Source organism: Scylla paramamosain, chromosome 19 (genome assembly GCF_035594125.1).
Source record: "Scylla paramamosain isolate STU-SP2022 chromosome 19, ASM3559412v1, whole genome shotgun sequence".
NCBI lineage: Eukaryota > Metazoa > Arthropoda > Malacostraca > Decapoda > Portunidae > Scylla > Scylla paramamosain.
The window spans coordinates 1,501,320-1,523,340 of record NC_087169.1 but is presented as its reverse complement, the minus strand read 5'-3'; the positions used below and the strand labels follow the sequence as shown (position 1 = coordinate 1,523,340).

The 22,021-nt window shown below is 38.6% G+C and overlaps 1 protein-coding gene across 12 annotated transcripts in view; it reads left to right on the top strand.

Annotated features, from left to right (window-relative positions):
* The first annotated feature begins 208 nt into the window (after positions 1 to 208).
* The window catches only part of LOC135109551 (mitochondrial ribonuclease P protein 1 homolog), a 58,136-nt gene continuing 36,323 nt past the window's right edge, over positions 209 to 22,021 (top strand). For 4 of the 12 annotated variants that reach the window (XM_064020965.1, XM_064020968.1, XM_064020969.1 and 1 more), the window contains exon 1: positions 9,479 to 9,816. Coding sequence is in view for 1 of the 12 variants with exons in the window: in XM_064020977.1 (XP_063877047.1) it covers positions 9,794 to 9,816 (23 nt within the window). In the remaining 11 variants the exon portion in view is untranslated. Of the gene's footprint in view, positions 9,817 to 22,021 lie in introns of all 12 variants that reach the window. The other 8 variants (XM_064020958.1, XM_064020959.1, XR_010272741.1 and 5 more) reach the window with 7 other exon arrangements.

The window sequence follows — 22,021 nt, the reverse complement described above, 5'->3', positions numbered from 1 at the left end:
GTCCACAGATGTTTTCTTTTCCATTTTAGTTTCCAGTACACCAAAAGAAATGCAATTATCACTTCGGCATCACTGGAGGAAGACATCTTGCTGAGTTGTTGTTTGTTTATATTTATTTCCTGTCAACCAGCAGCCCCTTCCCAGCTGCCTGTATGAACATACATCCAGCTGGGAGGTTGTATTGCTAGCTTGTGGTGGGTGGCAATCCAGCAGTGAATTGCCAAGTGTGAACCTGCCTTAACTTTATCCATGTAGTGGAATGCTGTTCATTATTTCTCAGCATTTTATGTGTATCTCTGATGATCTTTTTTACATGTTTCTCAAACTGTTGACTATCCTTTCTCTTCCTGTACTTTTATTATTTCTTCATTTCCCATTTTATACATCCATTTTGGTCTCTTTTCGCTTTTTTCCCATTTCCATTACATGACATTTTTTCACATTAAATTTCATCTCCCATTACTTACTCCAGTCCCAGATTTTATTCAAGTCCTCTTGTAGAATTTCAGTCTTTGTTGTTTCTTATATGTCTTTGTAATTTTGCATCATTGGCAAACAAACTCATGTAACTCTTTACTCCTTCAGGCACATCATTTATGTAGATCAGGAAAAGTATTGGTGCCAGCACTGATCCTTGTTGTGCTCCACTATCTACTTTTCTCCATTTTGATTTCACATCTTTTACTACCATTCTTGTTTCTCTTCCCTTTAAGTAACTTCCCATCCAGTTTTTTTTTTATTTTTCCATTTAATCCTCCTGTATTTTCTAACTTCCATAGTAACCAATTGTGGGGAACTTTGTCAAAAACTTTTTTTTTTATCTGAATACACACAGTTTACCCATCCATCCCTATGTTATATCAGTCACTCTTGAATAGAAGGTCATCAAATTTGTTGCATATGATTGCTTTTGTCTAAAAACATACTGTTTTTCTGTTGTTATATCATGTTTTTCTAGAAAGTTTGTCCACTGCCTCTTTATCACTTTTTCACAGATCTTACATACTATGCTTGTCATCAATACTGGTCTATAGTTTAGTGGTTCTTCTTTCTTTCCATTTTATAAATTGACACTATGTTTGCTCTCTTCCAGTCCTTGGGCACTCTTCCAATTGATAATGAACACTTTATTATATCATATACTGGTTTGATTAATTGTTTCCTGCACTCTTTTAAAATGAAACCTGCTACTCCATCTGGTCCTGTTGCTTTTCTTCCTTTCAGTTCCTCCATCATTTTATGAACTTCTTTGATTACTGTAATTTCCCACATTTTCTTTTTTGTTCTTCTCATCTTGTGGTTCTTTAAATTCTGATTCTTCTGTGAAAAATTTGCTGAAACTTTTTTGTTTTGCAATTCACTCTTGTCTTTTGGGTCTTCATATGTTTCATTTCCATCCTTCAATCTTTCTACGTTTTCTTTTTGTTTAATTTTTCCATTTATGAATTTGTAGAATAGTTTTGGTTCATCCTTGCACTTTTCAACTATATCTTTTCATATCCTTTCTCTTCCTCTCTCCTTATTTTCAAATATTAATTTCTTGCTATCATAAAATCTTTATTTTTTGGTTTGGATTTCATTTGATTTCTATCTTTTTTTTTTTGGCACATTTTGCACTGAACCTCACCTGTTTTCCTTTACCTTTAGGTTTATATAGTGGGACCTACTTATTCACTCCTGTCTTATATAGTTCCATAAAAATGTCATATTTATTAATTTGCCCTTTTCAGCTTTTCCTAGTGCATTTCTTCCTAAAGTTTCTTAAGATCATCTATATTTGCTTTCCCATAGTTTCTCCCGTTTTCTTTGCATGATTCATCCTCTTCACTGACATCATTATCAGTCTCAATTTCTATCATTACTTGGTCACTTTTTCCCATGGGGCACACATATCTTAATTCTTTAGTTAAGTTGATTCCTTTTGTTAATATTAGGTAAAGTCTTGTTGGTTCATCATCTCCCGTATATCTTGTATTTTCAGTCACCCATTGCATCATTGTGTTTTCCATAGCTTCAGAAATCTTTCTCCCCATGCAGTCTCATTTCCTCCTCTGTGTGTGTGTGTGTGTGTGTGTGTGTGTGTGTGTGTGTGTGTGTGTGTGTGTGTGTATTTACCTAGTTGTGGTTTATGGGAGGGGAGTAATCTCATAGTATCCCATCTCTATATCTATCCAGTTTGGTCTTAAAAGCACTGACAGTTACAGAATTGACAATGTCTTCACTGAGTTCATTCCATTTCTTCACACTTCTGTGAGGAAAAGATATCTTTTGATATCTCTTCTACAGTTAACTTTCTTCAACTTCTTACTGTGTCCCCTTGTACTCTGTGTATCTAAATTTATAAAACATTCTTTGTTCACTTTTTCCATACCATTTATCATTCTATAGATGTTTATTAAATCCCCTCTCTCTCTTTCTCTCGTATTTTCAAGGCGTAGGAGTTTCCAACATTCTTAATCTCTTCATAGGTTGACTTAACTACGGAACCATCTTTGTACTCTTTCTAATTTTATAATATTCCTCTTTATATGAGGAGACCACACCACTGCCGCATATTCCAGTCTTAGTCTTATCATGGAAATCAACAACTTTTTTTATCATTCCTTCATCTAAATAATTATGTGAATGCCATTCTTATTCTTTTTAACAAATTCATCATCCCTCCAGTAAATTTATCAATGTGTCTGTCCAGAACCAAGTTCTCAGTAACTGTTACTCCCAGATCCACTTCCTTTTTTGATTTCTGTAACTTCACACTACCCATCTCGTAATAATATTGTATTCTTTTCTTTCTCTTATCAACTCCATTACTTTACATTTACTTAAATTGAATTCCATTTGCCAAGATTTACTCCATCTATTTATCTTATTTAAATCATCTTGCAGTACCATACAGTCATTTACATTTTCTACCCTTCTCATCAGCTTGGCATCATCTGCAAATAAATTCATATAACTGTCTATTTCTTCATTTATATCATTCACATATATTACAAACATTATTGATCCCAACACTGACCCCTGTGGGACACCACTAGTTGCTTTCAGCCAGGATGAATTCTGGTCTTGTATTACAGTTCTCATCTTTCTATCATCCAGATAGTCATCCATCCACTCCAGCAGTCTTCCTCCAATTTTTCCATAATTTTATATCTTCCATAGCAATCTTCGGTATGGTACTTTGTCAGACAGTATCTTCAAGTTTAAATAGACACCATCCACCCATCTGTCTCTCTCCTGCACAATATTGATTACCCTTGAATAAAAGTACAATAAGTTTATGGAGTATTATCTTCCCCTCCTAAATCCAAATTGACAATTTACCAAAACTTTATTTTTTTTCCAAGTGTTCCATCCATCTTTCCTTTATTGTTCTTTCACATATTTTTCCTACAAAACTAGTCAAAGACACTGGTCCATAATTTAATGGGTTTTCCTTATTTCCTCCTTTGAATATTGGTGTAATATTTGCTCTGTTCCAGTCTTTTGGTACTCTTTCCTGTGATAGTGATGTTACCACTAGATTGTGAATTTTATCATACCATCAATATCCAGTTTGATACTCCATCTGGACCAGTTGCTTTATTTACTTCAAATTCTTCCATCATCTTAAGTATTTTCTCATAATTGACTGGGACTGTACTTAGTATATTCCTCACCAACTTATCCCTTCCAGTATCAAACTCCCCTTCCACAGTAAATACTGATCTGAAACTATTGTTCATAACCTCCTCCATCCTCATAGATTTTTCCTTCAGCTTTCAATCTTGATACACCTTCCTTCTTCATCTTCCCATTAATATGTCTAAAGAACAGTTTGGGTTCATTTATACACTTATCTATTATATCTCTTTCATAGTTTCTTCTCTCCATTCTTATTATCTCAATGTACTTATTTCTAGCATTAATGTATTCCATCTGCTCTCAGTTTTTCTCTTCTTCCATCTGTTCCAAGCATTTAGCTTACAATTTCTAGCCTCTATGCATTTTGTATTGAACCATTCTTTACCCTTTCTACATCTTACTCCTCCTCTAGGTACAAATTTCTCCATAGCAGAATTATATACCCTTATTAATTAATCCCATTTTTTTCCGAACAACTTTTGTGTCTTCAAAGTGTTTCCAATCCACAGCAACTAAGTATTTTCTTAATTTTTCAAAGTCAGCTTTACTATATTTAAATCTTTTTACCTTGTAATTTTCATCAATTATTACATTTTCACTTTTCAAGTTAAATTCCATCAACACATGATCATTTTTACCTAAAGGGCTATCATAGTGTATAGTTTCAATAATTTCCATGTCCTTGGTAAAACACTAGATCAAGTCTTGATGGTTTATCTCATCCACCAAATCTGGTATCACAATCAACCCAATGAGTCATTAAGTTTTCCACTGCCCAGTTTAACAGTCTATTACTCCATGAATTTTCACTTCCAGTAGTTGTCAATGTCTCCCAATTTATCTCCTTACAGTTATAATCACCAACACTAACTATATCACTACTTTCCATCACTATCTTTTCAAGATCTTTTAACACATCTACCAACATCTCTTCTTGTTCTTTTTACCAAGCATTGGTCATAGGTGGCACATACATTCCTACATAATTCATTATCTTTCCATTTCCACTTGTAATCATCACTTGTAGAATTTCAGACTTGTCTTCACTTTTTATTACCCTTTCCTTTCCATTTTAACACATTTTTTAGTTAGAATGATCACTCCCCCTCCCCTTGTCACTTCTATTTTTCATCCATAAATCATATTTATCATCACCAATGTCAGGAGTTCCCCATTCATTTTTCCATTTTGCCTCATAATACAGCAACATCCAGTACAGTTCTGTTTAATAACTCATTTAACTCCATCTTTGTTGACATTAATCCATTTACATTAGTATAACATACTTTACTTACTGTTTGATGTACCATTTCTTTATTCTTATATCTCTCTCTCTCTCCAGAAAACTTCTCCTCCTCCGTTCATTGTTAATATTTTTGTTTAGCCTCATTTACCAGCTCCTTTTGCCTCAACCTTTCAGTCTCATCCATATCCTTTTTTATCCATAAATTCCTATATTCTTCATCTCCAGATGACCTCCAAGACCCATTAATTACTACTTCTGCTTGTGCCTGTGTTGCAAACCTTATTCTTATGGGTCTCATTTTTTCTTCTTCATATTTCCCAATTCTATGGAACTCTTCCACTTGCTTTACTATCTGACTGTCCTCATCCATCACTTTCTTCAGTAACTTATTGAACAGGTTCTTTTCCTTTTTTCTCTTTGAATTCTGCCTACTATTTTCTCTTCCTTTATACCAAATAATTGCTTGTTTATATTTTTCTACAGTATCTCTCACCAATTTTTTCTCTTCTTTAATAACATTTACCACTTTCTGTCTCAGGTTTTGTTTGTCACTTTCTTGTTCTATTATTTTCTTTTGTGATTCTTGAAATTTACATTCATTTAACCACGTATTTGGCATCATTTCCACTTCCTTTACACTTGCCTTCATTTCCTCATTTCCTTTTTGAACAGTTTCAACTTTTTCCTTTATTTGCTTCTTTAAACAGTCATTTTCCACCTTTAACTTCTCATTTTTATCTTCCATTTTCATCAACTTTGCTGTAATAGTCACCAACTCCTTACCTTTCTCCTGGTGTGCCTCCAGTGTCTTTATTCTCTCCAATGACTTGTCCATCATATCTTCCATTTACCAAATTTTTCTACACTACATTCTATATATTAGTTCTCTTTCTTCACCTGTAAATCTTTTTTTACCAGTAAATCTTTCTTCATCAGTAAAACCTTCAAAGGACCCCCATTCTTTTAGGGTGCTGCTCTCCGCCATTTTTTTTCCTCTAGAGATGGGATAACTATACTCGTGTACTGTTTCTCCCCTCCCTACTTACCACTAGATATTCCTGTGTCTTCACAACATATCTTGTTCCACCGTGAGCAATTTGTGTTTTTCAAACATTCTATATGCAAAGCACTAGGAAACACGTCCTGTCAGTTCTGCCATCTCCGTGTGTGTGTGTGTGTGTGTGTTTACCTAATTGTATTTACCTAGTTGTAGTTTATGGGAGGGGAGTAATCTCATAGTATCCCGTCTCTATATCTATCCAGTTTGGTCTTAAAAGCATGGACAGTTATGGCATTGACAACATCTTCTGTGAGGAAAACTATACTTCTTGATGTCTCTTCTACAGTTAACTTTCTTCAACTTCTTACTGTGTCTCCTTGTACTCTGAGTGTCTAAAGTTATAAAACCTTCTTTGTCCACATTTTCCATACCATTGTGTGTGTGTGTGTGTGTGTGTGTGTGTGTGTGTTTAACCAGCGCTGATCAAAAAAGTTGTTTTCCTCTGATTTTTATTTCTGGTCCAAATTTCACACTAGCTGTGACTTCAAAAGGAGAAGGAAATGGAAGTTGTGTCACGAAATATAAACATAACACAATAATGATGAAAGGAAAGTGGAAGTGTTGCAAAAAGCTGGACTGTGGTGTTTGTGTCTATCACCTGTGTGAAGCTTATGGCACAAGATCATCAGTTGGGTATGATGTAGACGAGCAGCAGGAAAAGTTGAAGCAGCTCTTTGCTGACAATGATTCAAAGAAACATATGCATACAAAAACAATGAAAGACAAAAAGATTACAGATCATGATTGAGTAATGACAGTGATGGCGTGGATATATCTGATTTGATGATGAATAAGTTAAGGGATTTTATAGAGTTTGGTGTAGAACATCACTGAGTGTACTCAGGGATATTTGCAGAGATTCCAGAAGTGCCAAGGTATTTCATTGCTTGAGGTTTGTGGAGGAAAATAATTGGTGATTGAGGAGAATACATCAGCAAATTCATCAGGCTTGTTTCACATTTCCTGTATGCTTGTGTTTAATTTACATTTAGCTGTTTCATTTTATTTGAAAACATTCTTTGGCACACCATTTAGGTCTTTTCAGATGTATTGGGAAGTGTATTAGAGGTGTCAATGGATAAATTTTGGTTAATCTGGGAAAACAGCTAATTCAGGATGGTTCTGGAACCAAGTCTCGCGGTCCCCAGGTGCTTCACACGCAGTCTCAGGACAGCTGCGTTTTGGAGGCAAGAGCCTGCCACTTCAGGATTATATCAAGATCCTGGGCGTGTCTGTGGACCGCGGCCTACGCTTCGATCACCACATCAGTGTCGTCGCCCGCCAGACCTCTCTCCGAGTCTCTGCCCTGCGTAGGATGGCGAACACCCTCGACCCACGGGGCATCCTCACGCTATACAGGGCACAGATACGCCCATGTATGGAGTACGGTGCCCTGTCCTGGATGTCGAGCGCCGCCACCCACATGCAGAGACTGGATGCTGTGCAGCGGCGAGCCCTGCGCTTGGTGGCCACCGATGAGGACCAACAGCACCCACCACCAGTAACGTCACTGGAGCACCGCCGGGACGTGTCGGCACTAGTGGTGTGCCACAAAACTCAGGTGCAGAGGGTCCCTCACCTTGACCCCCTGAGGCTGCTGCCACACACAGTACAGAGGTGCACCAGAGTTGCAGCCAGTAGCGACGAGCTAGTGAAGGTGCCTCGATCTCGCTCTAGCCAACACCAGCGCACCTACACAGCCAGGACTTCGCGGCTGTGGAACATGTTCACGGCGGCCACGCCCCAAGTGCAGGACATGTCCACGCACCAGGTGAAGCTGGCAGCCCACAGCTGGCGTAGCACGCACCTGTCCCCACTGGCGCTTTAAATTTTTATTATTTTATTGTATTAACATTATAATCTTTATGTTAAGCATGTATAGTGTTGTTCCTGTAAAAATACTATCATAGGCTTTTTAAATAATTCCACACTCAACGTGGAATTTTAAGCCTTTCTGTAAATATTTGTTTAAAAAAAAAAAAAAAAGTATGCTGAAGTATTGATGCTTAATCTGTATATGTAATAGTAGTAGTAGTAGTAGTGTCATTATTATTATTATTATTGTTAACATTATTTTATCTATTATCTGTTCATTCATATATCTAATGCTGGTTTTTAAGAGTTCCATTTAAAAGAGGTATCTTATTGCATTTTCTTGTCCTTCCATTCCTTTTTTTGCATTCTTTAGTCTCTCTCTCTCTCTCTCTCTCTCTCTCTCTCTCTCTCTCTCTCTCTCTCTCTCTCTCTCTCTCTCTCTCTCTCTCTCTTATATTCACTGCATCTATCATGGTTGCATATTGTTTCTTTGTATTTATTTTTTTCTTTTTGTATTGCATTTTTTCTCAATCACAACAGCCAGAGTATCCCTTGATAATCAATCCCAAGAGTTATCTGCAAAAATACCCCAAAGAACAGCTGGTCTATTTAACACCTCACTGTCAAGAGGAGCTGCTGGTGTATGACCACAATGCTGTTTACATTATTGGTGGTGTAACGCTCCTTTTTATTATTTCTGTGTTTCTTTGAGTCTCCCCAATAATTGTTTTCTTTTGTAGCTTGCGGTGAAGAGGAGGATAATAGCGGTAATTAAAGGTTTAGTGATTATATGAAAAAGTATATTTATAAGGCGTGTATTCGTGGGAGTGATTTAAAAGTCTTGAAACATTTGTTATAAATAGTCTTTACTTATTTCAACTGTGGTTTTCTCTAATCAGTGGTAATACGAATAATAGGATTACATCATGTTGCGTCAGCCTACCAGTAACTCATAAGGTGTCATTCCCTAGCTTATAAAATATGTTAGTAATTTAAAATTCAATTATTAACTTCAACTAATGTCCAGCCTATATGCTCACCTTGCTAGCCAATTATTCCTGCATTTTTATTTAAACTCACGGTTCAGTAAAATTATTTGTGAAAGAAGAGAGAGAGAGAACTAGCTAAGGTTCCAATAACTTCAGAGGCCTGGGGGTGTTGAGGGGGAGAGTACAGAATGGCGTCTCCCTTCCCTCTGGCAACAGGTGGGTCTCGTAGCTCTGAAATATTTAATTTTTCTTTTATTTAGAAGTGAATATTACTGTGTTCATGTTTATTATTCATGTCTCTAGTGAAGATATAGTGACTGTACGTGTTGACAGAATGGCGTCTCCCTTCCCTCTGGCAACAGATAAAATAGCCGGTGTTTGTCCCACGTGGAGACAGGCCACAGAGTCTTGGGAAAGTGTTAGCCATGTAATGTTTCTTTAGTCAAATATAGTCTACTGTGAATGTGTTGTGGGCAATATTGTTGCCGTAGAGAAGTGATGGATGAAGGCTGTGACGCTATTTAGGGATATAACGGTGCCCAGAATCAATGGTACTCTTGAGGAGTTATAAAAGTAATTATTTTCTTGTGTATTCGTAGTGTTAAGTAACGGAATGTAAGTGTATATGCCATACCAGAATTTCAAGTGTCATAGTGGGTCAGTCAACCCAAAGAATCCCATCAGTATTATTCATGTAATTATTTTTGCTATTTTTATATTTTTCGTTCCTCATAATTAAGCCACACTGTAGGTACTGTGTGATCATTAACCTCTCCCTACCCTCTGGCCATGACGATGAAGGCGAGAACCATTACCAATCAAAAATGTTTTCTTTTTTTCTATTGTGTGTGCGTGCTTCACCTCTTCTCTCTTCCTCTTCTTTTTTCTTCTTCACCGTGAAGATCTTTGCCTCGTCTCATTAGAGCTCTGATCGGACCGGTGAGGAGGAGGGAGGAGGGGGGAACCGGAGGAGGGGGGGGGTGGCGTTACAGTGGCATTGTTGACAAGTCCTCAGGAGAACCACTGACCCTCGCCAAGGCCAAGAGGGAGGGAGTCCGAATGCAGAAACTTCCATTGGATAGGTGAGTAGTGGAGATTTTAGTCTGGTTTTGTTATTTTATTAATTTCTCCTTTTCCTCCTCCTCCTCCTCCTCCTCTTTTAAATTATCCTCCTCCTCTTGTGTTAGGGTACAAGTGTTGGATGTGCTGCATCACTGACCTACATGTGTTGTTGTTCTGTCAGGTCACATGCACTTATTGTTTCTGGAATTCATAACTCTAGTCTTAACATAACATAGCATAAGAAGGCACATTCTCCCTTGCTATACCAAACACCACAACATAATGGTGTTCAGTCTCTCTCTCTCTCTCTCTCTCTCTCTCTCTCTCTCTCTCTCTCTCTCTCTCTCTCTCTCTCTCTCTCTCTCTCTCTCTCTCTCTCTCTCTCTCTCTCCCTGCTACTTTAAGGGTGACGGAAGAAAAGATGGCATAACTTATCATATATATGTATATTAGTACCATTACCAAATTACAAATAACTTATAACACAAATAGATCCTTAACATTAATCTAAGACAAAGACAAGTGGTAGAGACAAGCATGGAAAGTGATACTCTGAGCTGAACTTCAGATACAATACCACATAATACCACGTAAAACATTTCACTTTCAACTGTAAATGAGGCTGCATGTATAGGTGTTGCTCATATGTGCTCTGTAATAATAATAATAATAATAATAATATTAATAATAATAATAGTAATAATAATAATAATAATAATAATAATAATAATAATAAATGGTTTATTCTTTAGGCAGTTTACAAACGGAAAATGTACAGAGGGGGTGGGGAAACACTTAACATTAATCCTAAAGCTAAGTCTAATCTAGAAGCAAAATACTATTGATTGATGGCTCACACCATGGTGGGAATTGCACTGAGTCTGTACCGGTCCGTGCGCGGCACCTTTAGGGGCATTATCTTGTTGTTGTGCCTGGTGGCACAGACCGGGCAAGGTGTGTCAGGCGGCAGCATGTGTCTGAGACGTGGATGATGCAGAAGTCCCCTTCCAAACTTCTTCAGAGCCTCTCGGTGCCTGATGGATAGTCTGGACAGACTCAGGGTGGTCAGGGCTTCATCATAGGTGGTGTAGGCAGGGCCAAGGATGACCCTGCACACTCTCCAGCTATAGCTGTTAAGTGTCTGTGAGGTAGGAGGACCACGCTGGGGAGGCATACATGAGTTTGGGGAGGATGAAAGTGAGGTACACCCTCCTTAACTCCTCTGTCAGTGTCCCCAGCAACCTGAGTCTGCACAGCACATACAGCCTGTAGGTAGCGGATCTTATGGTGCTGGCGACATGCTGCTTCCAGGTCAGCTGGTTGTCCACTGTGACTCCAAGAAGCTTGACACATCAGACCACCCGGAGGGGAGTAAGGGGCCACTGTGAGCTGGAGAGGGGGCACTGGTACAGAGGAGGTACAGAAATGCATCACCACAGTTTTGCTGTGGTTGATGGTCATCCTGCTCTCCTCCGTCCACGTCTGCATTCGCTCCAAAATTACTTGCAGTGGCAAGTAGTCCGGGTTCTTGTTGGAGACTGTTATGCCCACGGTGCAGTCGTCCACATACTTCCAGCAATGGGGGGTGTCATTGAGGGCGTCGTTAATCATGTAAGTGTTGGTTCAGACACCGAGAGGTGAGAGTCCTTCACTGTGTGGGTTGAGACTGATTTGACAGGGTGTTGGGCTTTCTTGTAAGGCTCCTGAGTGAAGCCTAGCTGCTTCATGTGGAAGTGATTGATGCCAAGTGATACAAAACACTTTAGGTGAGGAACCAAGGCCCCAAGTGAAGATAAATGAGACATAATGCATAACAGGAGTCCAGCGGATGTTAGAGTAGTTGGTTGTCACACCTCCACCCTGAAGATGACATAACAGCGTAGGTTAGAGTAGGAGTTGGGTAATCACACCCTTCAGAAATACTGTGGAAACACTTATTCATATAAACTAATCCCTATGAGAGTCAGTTAACGGCATTTGGCACACATCAACAGTGATGTGAGGCACAGTTTAGAGAATGTTATAAGCACTACCAACCCCATTTTGAGAAAATAACATCTGAAGATGAACATTGGTAATTTCATCCATAATAAAGATAAAGGAATGATATTTATTTTAATCTGTAAGTTTTAACTTTCAAATTTTTACAGAATTTTTCATGAAAATTGCAGGTTTTTTTTTCTTTAGCAAGAACCAGAAGTACCTCTCCTAAATTTGGATTATTTATTTATTTATTTATTTATTTATTTATTTATTTATTTATTTATTTATTTATTTACTTATTTATTTCCATCTCTACCAGTCATTAAAGCAATGCATTAAGGATAACTGTGCTTGTATTTCGATCATAATAATCGTAAAATATGAGTGGGTTGCCACAGGGATCAGTTTTAAGGTCATTATTATTATATTTAATATGCAGTAAACCCTTGTTATAGTGGATTTCCACATTTAACAGATATATATGGCCTACAGACCATTCATCGGATTTACTGGATACATGTCTGTAAATGAAGCAGAATGTCTTTTTATGTTTTTACGTAGGAGGGACACCAGCAAAGGGCAACAAAAATCCAATAAAAAAAAAAAAAAGCCTACTGAGATGCCAGTCCCCAAATAGGGTTTGAAGCAGTAACCAAAAATTGAAGTATGTTTTGAAACGTCCCTCTTGATGGAGTTCAAGTTATGAAGGTGGAAATACAGAAGCAGGCAGGGAGTTCCAGAGTTTACCAGAGAAAGAGAAGAATAATTGCGAACACTGATTAACTCTTGAATTAAAGAGGTGGACAGAATAGGGGTGAGAGAAAGAAGAAAATCTTGTGCAGCAAGGCCCCGGGAGGAGGGGAGGCATGTAGTTAGCAAGATCAGAAGAGCAGTTAGCATGAAAATAGTGGTAGAAGATAGCAATAGCTGCAACATTCCAGCAGTGAGAAAGAGGCTGAAGACAGTCAGTTAGAGGAGAGGAGTTGATGACACAACAAGCTTTAGATTCCACCCTGTCTAAAAGAGTAGTATGAGTGAAACCCCCCCAGACATGTGAAATATACTTCATATGTAGACAGATAAGGCCCTTGTACAGAGTTAGCAGCTGGGGGTTTAGAAAAACTGAAGATATCTCAGAATGCCTAACTTCATAGAAGCTGTTTTAGCTAAATATGAGATGTGAAGTTTCCAGTTTAAGTTATAAGAAAAGGACAGACCGAGGATGTTCAGTGTAGAAGAGGGGGCAGTTGAGTGTCTGAAGAAGAGGGGATAGTTATCTAGAAGGTTGTGTTGAGTTGACAGATGGAGGAATTGAGTTTTTGAGGCATTGAACAATACCAAGTTTGGTCTGCCCTAATCAGAAATTTTAGAGAGATCAGAAGTCAGGTGTTCTATGGCTTCCCTGTGTGAAATGTTTACTTCCTAAAGGGTTAGACATCAAGGAAAAGACATGGGAAAATGCAGGGTGGTATCATCAGCATAGGAGTGGATAGGAAAAGAAGTATGGTTTAGAAGATCATTGATGAATAATAGGAAGAGGAACACCACTGTTAATAGATTTTAAGAGAAGAACAGTGACTGTCTACCATATCAGCAATAAAATGGTCACAAAGGAAACTTGAGATGAAGTTCCAGAGGGAAGGATAGAGCCGTCAGATGGTAGTTTGGAAATCAAACCTTTGTGCCAGACTCTATCAAAAGCTTTTGATATGTCTAAGGCAGCAGCAAAAGTTTCACCAAAATCTCTAAAAGAGGATGACCAAGACTTGGTAAGGAAAACCAGAAGATCACCAGTAGAGCGGCCTTGACGGAACCCATACTGGTGATCAGATAGAAGGTTGTGAAGTAGTGACATGTTTAAGAATCTTCCTGTTGAGGATAGATTCAAAAACATTCAAAGCAACAGGACAGTAGTTTGAGGGATTAGGAACAGACTGAATGTAGGCAAACTTCCAGCAAGAAGGAAAGGTAGATGTTGACAGACAGAGTTGAAAGAGTTTGACTAGGCAAGGTGCAAGCATGGAGAAGCAGTTTTGGAGAACAATACGAGGGACCCCATCTGGTCCATAAGCTTTCCAAAGGTTTAGGCCAGTGAGGGCATGGAAAACATCATTGCGAAGAATTTTAATACATGGCATGAAGTAGTCAGAGGGTGGAAGAAAGGGAAAAATAAGCCCTGAATCATTCAAATAGAGCTTTTAGCAAAGGATTGAGCAAAGATTTCAGCCTTAGAGATGGATGTGATAGCAGTGGTGCCATCTGGTTGAAATAAAGGAGGGAAAGAAGCAGCAAAGTTATTGGAGATGTTTTTTCACTAGATCTTGAAAGATTTTGACACTTTCTATTAATGAAGGAGTTTTTGGCTAGTTGGAGAACAGACTTGGCATGGTTCTGGGCAGAAATATAAAGTGCATGAGATTCTGATGATGGAAGGCTCAAGTGCCTTTTGTGGGCCACCTCTCTATCATGTGTAGCATGAGAACAGGCTGCGCTAAACCAAAGTTTGGAATTGGAAGGCTTAGGTCAAGAAAAAGAGTGAGAAATGTATACCTCCATGCCAGATACTATCTCCTCTGTTATGCACTCAGCATACAGAGATGGTTTCTGACATGGAAGCTGTAGTCATTCCAAGGAAAATCTGCAAAATACCTCCTTAAGTCCCCCCCAACTAGCAGAGGCAAAACACCAGAGGCACCTCCACTGAGGGGGATCCTGAGGAGGGATTGGAACAATAGGACAAGATACAGATATAAGGTTGTGATCGGAGGAGCCCAATGGAGAAGAGAGGGTAACAGCATAAGCAGAAGTATTAGAGGTTAGGAAAAGGTCTAGAATGTTGGGCCTATCTCCAAGACAGTCAGGAATACGAGTAGGGTGTTTTTTTTTTTTTTTTTTTTATGTAGGAAGGACACTGGCCAAGGGCAACAAAAATCTAATAAAAAATAATGCCCACTGAAATGCCAGTCCCATAAAAGGGTCAAAGCAGTGGTCAAAAATTGCTGAATAAGTGTCTTGAAACCTCCCTCTTGAAGGAATCCAAGTCATAGGAAGATGAAAATACAGAAGCAGGCAGGGAGTTCCAGAGTTTACCAGAGAAAGGGATGAATGATTGAGAATTCTGGTTAACTCTTGTGTTAGAGAGGTGGACAGAATAGGGGTGAGAGAAAGAAGAAAGTCTTGTGCAGCGAGGCCGCGGAAGGAGGGGAGGCATGCAGTTAGCAAGATCAGAAGAGCAGTTACCATGAAAATAGCGGTAGAAGACAGCTAGATATGCAACATTGCAGCGGTGAGAGAGAGGCTGAAGACAGTCAGTTAGAGGAGAGGAGTTGATGAGACGAAAAGCTTTTTGATTCCACCCTGTCTAGAAGAGCAGTATGAGTGGAACCCGCCCAGACATGTGAAGCATACCCCATACATGGATGGATAAGGCCCTTGTACAGAGTTAGCAGCTGGGGGGGTGAGAAAAACTGGCGGAGACGTCTCAGAACACCTAACTTCATAGAAGCTGTTTTAGCTAGAGATGAGATGTGAAGTTTCCAGTTCAGATTATAAGTAAAGGACAGACCGAGGATGTTCAGTGTAGAAGAGGGGGACAGTTGAGTGTCATTGAAGAAGAGGGGATAGTTGTCTGGAAGGTTGTGTCGAGTTGATAGATGGAGGAATTGAGTTTTTGAGGCATTGAACAATACCAAGTTTGCTCTGTCCCAATCAGAATTTTAGAAAGATCAGAAGTCAAGCGTTCTGTGGCTTTCCTGTGTGATATGCTTACCCCCTGAAGGGTTGGACATCTATGAAAAGACGTGGAAAAGTGCAGAGTGGTATCATCAGCGTAGGAGTGGATAGGACAAGAAGTTTGGTTTAGAAGATCATTAATGAATAATAAGAAGAGAGTGGGTGACAGGACAGAACCCTGAGGAACACCACTGTTAATAGATTTAGGAGAAGAACAGTGACCGTCTACCACAGCAGCAATAGAACGGTCAGAAAGGAAACTTGAGATGAAATTACAGAGAGAAGGATAGAAACCGTAGGAGGGTAGTTTGGAAATCTAAGCTTTGTGCCAGACACTATCAAAAGCTTTTGATATGTCCAAGGCAACAGCAAAAGTTTCATCAAAATCTCTAAGGCCCCGAGCACACTAGCCACTCTGTGGCACCACAAGTGGCCGCGCAAAGTGGCGGGCCAGAGCACACTAGCCACTTTTTAGAGCCACAAGTTGCGACCACATGTGGCGACCACATGTGGTTATGTTTTGAATACCCGGCCACATTTGGTCGCCACACCACACCTCTACGAAGTTTCCTGCATCACTGATTAGCAGCCACATGTGGTCGCCAGAGGTCGCTAGTGTGCTCTCAGCCAGCCACAAAACGCCGCCACAAAATGCGCTGTTTGTGGCGGGGACGAGCGACAGCTTGCCACAGTCGCGAGCCACAGACACAAGTGTGATCGGCAAAGCTTGAAAACAATGGGAACCTATGGGAGAAAATATCCCCGCCACAAAACGCAGCCACTTGTGGCTCTACAAAGTCGCTAGTGTGCTCGGGGCCTAAAAGAGGATGACCAAGACTCAGTAAGGAAAGCCAGAAAATCACCAGTAGAGCGGCCTTGACAGAACCCATACTGGCGATCAGATAGAAGGTTGTGAAGTGATAGATGTTTGAGAATCTTTCTGTTGAGGATAGATTAAAAAACTTTAGATAGGCAGGAAATTAAAGCAATGGGACGGTGGTTTGATGGATTAGAACGGTCACCCTTTTTAGGAACAGGTTGAATGTAGGCAAACTTCCAGCAAGAAGGAAAGGTAGATGTTGACAGACAGAGCTGAAAGAGTTTGACTAGGCAAGGTGCAAGCACGGAGGCACAGTTTTGGAGAACAATAGGAGGGACCCCATCAGGTCCATAAGCCTTCCGAGGGTTTAGGCCAGCGAGGGCATAGAAAACATCATTGCAAAGAATTTTAATACGTGGCATGAAGTAGTCAGAGGGTGGAGGAGAGGGAGGAACAAGCCCAGAATCGTCCAAGATAGAGTTTTTAGCAAAGGTTTGAGTGAAGAGTTCAGCTTTAGAAATAGATATGATAGCAGTGGTGCCATCTGGTTGAAATAGAGGAGGGAAAGAAGAAGAAGCAAAGTTATTGGAGATGTTTTTGGCTAGATGCCAGAAGTCATGAGGTGAGTTAGATCTTGAAAAGTTTTGACACTTTCTGTTGATGAAGGAGTTTTTGGCTAGTTGGAGAACAGACTTGGCATGGTTCCGGGCAGAAATATAAAGTGCATGAGACTCTGGTAATGGAAGGCTTAAGTACCTTTTGTGGGCCACCTCTCTATCATGTATAGCATGAGAACAAGCTGTGTTAATCCAAGGTTTAGAAGGTTTAGGACAAGAAAAAGAGTGAGGAATGTACGCCTCCATGCCAGACACTATCACCTCTGTTATGCGGTCAGCACACAAAGACAAGTCTCTGACATGGAAGCAGTAGTCATTCCAAGGAAAATCAGCAAAATACCTCCTCAGGTCCCTAGCAGAGGCAAAATGCCAGAGGCACCTTCGCTTAGTGGGATCCTGAGGAGGGATTGGAGTGATAGGACAAGATAAAGATATGAGATTGTGATCGGAGGAGCCCAACGGAGAAGAAAGGGGGACAGCATAAGCAGAAGGATTAGAGGTCAGGAAAAGGTCAAGAATGTTGGGCGTATCTCCAAGATGGTCAGGAATACGAGTAGGGTGTTGCACCAATTGCTCTAGGTTATGGAGGATAGCAAAGTTGTAGGCTAGTTCACCAGGATGGTCAGTGAAGGGAGAGGAAAGCCAAAGCTGGTGGTGAACATTGAAGTCTCCAAGAATGGAGATCTCTGCAAAAGGGAAGAGGGTCAGAATGTGCTCCACTTTGGGAGTTAAGTAGTCAAAGAATTTCTTATAATCAGAGGAGTTAGGTGAGAGGTATACAGCACAGATAAATTTAGTATGAGAGTGATTCAAGAGCATGGGCACGAGAGCAGGTTAAGTCATTACACACATAAATGCAGCATCCAGCTTTGGATAAAAAATGAGGATAGAGAAAGTAGGAGGGAACAGAAAAGGGGCTACTGTCAGTTGCCTCAGACACCTTAGTTTCAGTGAGGAAAAGAAGATGAGGTTTAGAAGAGGAGAGGTGGTGTTCTACAGATTGAAAATTAGATCTTAGACCGTGAATGTTACAGAAGTTAATGAAGAAAAAGTTGAGGGGGGGGGTGTCAAGACACTTAGGGTCGTCGACAGAAAGGCAGTCCGACCTGGGGACATTTATGGTCCCCTCCCCAGATGGGGACTCTGAGGCTGGTGTAGGAGTCGCCATGATGATTTTAAAATTTTTGAGTGAAGGGTGTGTGTGTTATTAGGTGCTTGTAGTTTTGTGTGGAGGAAGAGAGTTGTCTTTAGAGGGCAGGCTGTGACTGCCCCCTTGTCTTGTGAGACACAAAGGGAAACATTCAGTGAGGTCACAGCTGGGTTTAATGATAAGTTCACAGCACCCCCTGAACAGTGCTTTAGACCTCACTGGGAGTAATTATTGTTTTGCCAGGTGTCTACTGCCTTCTCCAGTTGCACCAATTGCTGTAGGTCGTGGTGAATAGCAAAGTTGAAGGCTAGTTCACCAGGATGGTCAGTGAAGGGAGAGGAAAGCCAAAGCTGGTGGTGAACATTAAAATCTCCAAGAATGGAGATCCCTGCAAAAGGGAAGAGAATCAGAATGTCCTCCACTTTGGAAGTTTAATTGTCAGAGGAGTTAGATGAGAGGTATAGAGTACAAATAAATTTAGTATGGGAGTGACTCTGTAGTCATAGCCAAATGGTGGAAAACTTGGAAGATTCGAGAGCGTGGGCGCAAGAGCAGGTTGTCGTTATGCACATAAATGCAACATCCAGCTTTGGATTGAAAATGAGGATAGAGTAAGTAAGAGGGAATAGAAAAGGGGCTACTGTCAGTTGCCCCAGATACCTGTGCTTTAGTGAGGAAAAGATGAAGTTTAGTAGAGTAGAGGTGGTGTTCAACAGATTGAAAATTAGATTTAAGACTGCAAATGTTGCAGAAGTTAGTGAAAAAAAGTTAAGTGGGATGTCAAGACATTTAGAGTCGATACCATAAGAGCAGTCTGACCTGGGACATTTATGGTCCCCTCCCCAGATGGGGACTCCAAGGCTGGTGTAAGAGTCGCCATGATGATTTTGAATTTTGAGTGAAAGTTGTGTGTGTAATTAGGTGCTTGTAATTTTGTGTGAAGGAAGAGAGTTTTCTTTAGAGGGCAGGCTGTGACTGCCCCCTTGTGTTTAGAGAGACAAAGGGAAACATTCAGTGAGGTCATAGCTGGGTTACTGATGAGTACACAGCACCCCGTGGTCCAGTGCTTCAGACCTCACTGTGTGTAATAATTTCAGTAGTTGTTTAGTGCATCTTCCTCTCCCGTCCTATATATATATATATATATATATATATATATATATATATATATATATATATATATATATATAGTGGAACCTTGGTTCTAGAACTTAATTTGTTTCAGAATGCTGTTCAAAATCTGAAATGTTAAAAAACTGAGACCACTTTCTCCATAGGAATCAATGTAAAATGGATTAGTCTGTTCCCAGACACCAGTCTACTCTGTATTAGCGGCTTATGACATATGCCCCCCACAGCCAAAATGGTTGATTCACAACATTTCCAGCTCGCAAATTATTTATTCAGAGAGAATGTATTGCATGAACTTAGTGACAGAACTCATCAGAAGATTCTCTTTGTCACCAATCTAGTGAGAGAAGCCTTACATAAGGATACAGAAAGGAACAACCCACTTACTGCCAAAATGAAGGTGATCATAACACTGCTGCTGGGAAAAAATAATGGAAAAATACAGTTGTGCAGTAGAGATGATGTTGTGGGGTCATTGAGAGATAAAACTCCTGAGCACCAAAAACTGTTTGTTTACATCGAGGCTTTTCAGTGGAATCACATTTAACTTATTTCAAAGATTGAGTTACTGTCTTACAAACTGTATCTTTCCTCCAATATATAGTATCAAGATATATATATATATATATATATATATATATATATATATATATATATATATATATATATATATATATATATATATATATATATATATATATATATATATATATATATATATATATATATATATATATATTACAGTCAAAACCCGGAATCAGTCAAAACTAGTTTTAACTAAACCCAGAATCAGTCAAAACTAGTTTTAACTAGGTATTTTCAATGTGTTGGTGAACAACTAGTATTACCTAGGCAAAACTAGTTATACTTTAATGTGTTTGATATAACTAGAAATATCAAAGTTTAACTAGTTAAATCTAGTTTTATCTGATCGTGTAAGTTAAAACTAGATTCAACAACGGTACTGAATGTCAAAAGTAGGTGAGGGATATGACCACTCGTGTGAGTACCATTGCTCGTTTGAGTACCATTTTTGGGGAACTCAAACATAACATCCTCATCTAGCCTAACCTAACCTAACCTAACCTAACCTAACCTAACCTAACCTAATGCTACTTATACATATAAATGTTTTCCCCGGCACTACACCAGTTTCACTTTTAGTCTAACCTAGTTAGGTTAGGTTAGGTTAGGTTAGATGGGGATGTTATGTTTGAGTTCCCCAAAAATGGTACTCAAATGAGCGATGGTACTCAAACGAGTGGTCATATTCCTCACCTACTTTTGACATTCAGTACCGTTGTTGAATCTAGTCTTAACTTACACGATCAGATAAAACTAGATTTAACTAGTTAAACTTTGATATTTCTAGTTATATCAAACACATTAAGGTATAACTAGTTTTGCCTAGGTAATACTAGTTGTTCACCAACACATTGAAAATACCTAGTTAAAACTAGTTTTGACTGATTCCGGGTTTTGACTGTAATATATATATATATATATATATATATATATATATATATATATATATATATATATATATATATATATATATATATATATATATATATATATATATATATATATAGAAACTATAAATTAGTAATAAATAGCAGCTTTTGCTTTGTCTTTTCATAATTGAAATAAAGTAACTTTTTTCTAAAACTGAATTATGGTATTGCAACCGAAGCAATAACATGTTCAGAATTTTGTTCAAAAATTGATTTGTTCAAAAAGGGAGGTGTTCGGTAACCGAGGTTCCACTGTATATATATATATATATATATATATATATATATATATATATATATATATATATATATATATATATATATATATATATATATATATATATATATATATATATATATATATATATATATATATATATATATATATATATTTGTAAGATTAAACGAATACTTAGCAAGTGTGAAGTTTGATCGTAATTTCACGAACATTTTAACTGCGTCACTTAGGGATTAAATGAGATGCCTGTGCCACCTGCCACATACTAGTCATTTTAGAGAGTAGGTTTGAGGAGGCAGCATTAAACATTAATAAATATATCTACATAAATCATCTAGTGATTTCTACACTCAACACTGTGAAAGCAGTGTTGAATGAAGGGAAGTGAAGGGAGGGCATTTAATCCCTAAGTGACGCAGTTAAAATGTTCGTGAAATTATGATCAAACTTCACACTTGGTAAGTATTCGTTTAATCTTACAATTTCATTTCACAATATTTTAACTGCGTCACAATGGATTCAATGAGAGCTTTAGAGTGGTTCCTCAAACCTACAAGAAAAATTTTATATATATATATATATATATATATATATATATATATATATATATATATATATATATATATATATATATATATATATATATATATATATATATTCATGGAAAGGTATATAACCTGAAACACTTATGTATGCATAAGAAAACGTGGCATTCCCAAAGATTTTCTTTAATCAAGTGACTCAACTACAGAGAAACTGAGATACATTTGTTCATAAAAGTGCATAACCTTATACACAAGACAAAGTAGTTAAACCCGACATACCCAAAAACTTATGACAACACTGCTTTTGCAAACCGACAAAGTTTGTTTAATGGTCTCGTAATATTTTGCAAAAGTTGACTCATTGGTCCAACCTACAGTGGACAAAATAGTGGACAGTGGTAGCTTCAGGGCTGCTTTACTGGATGAAGCTGACCTGGTGGAATGAGGAGAAAAGATAGTGAGATCTATACCAGCAGCTTTCATGATATCTCTTGT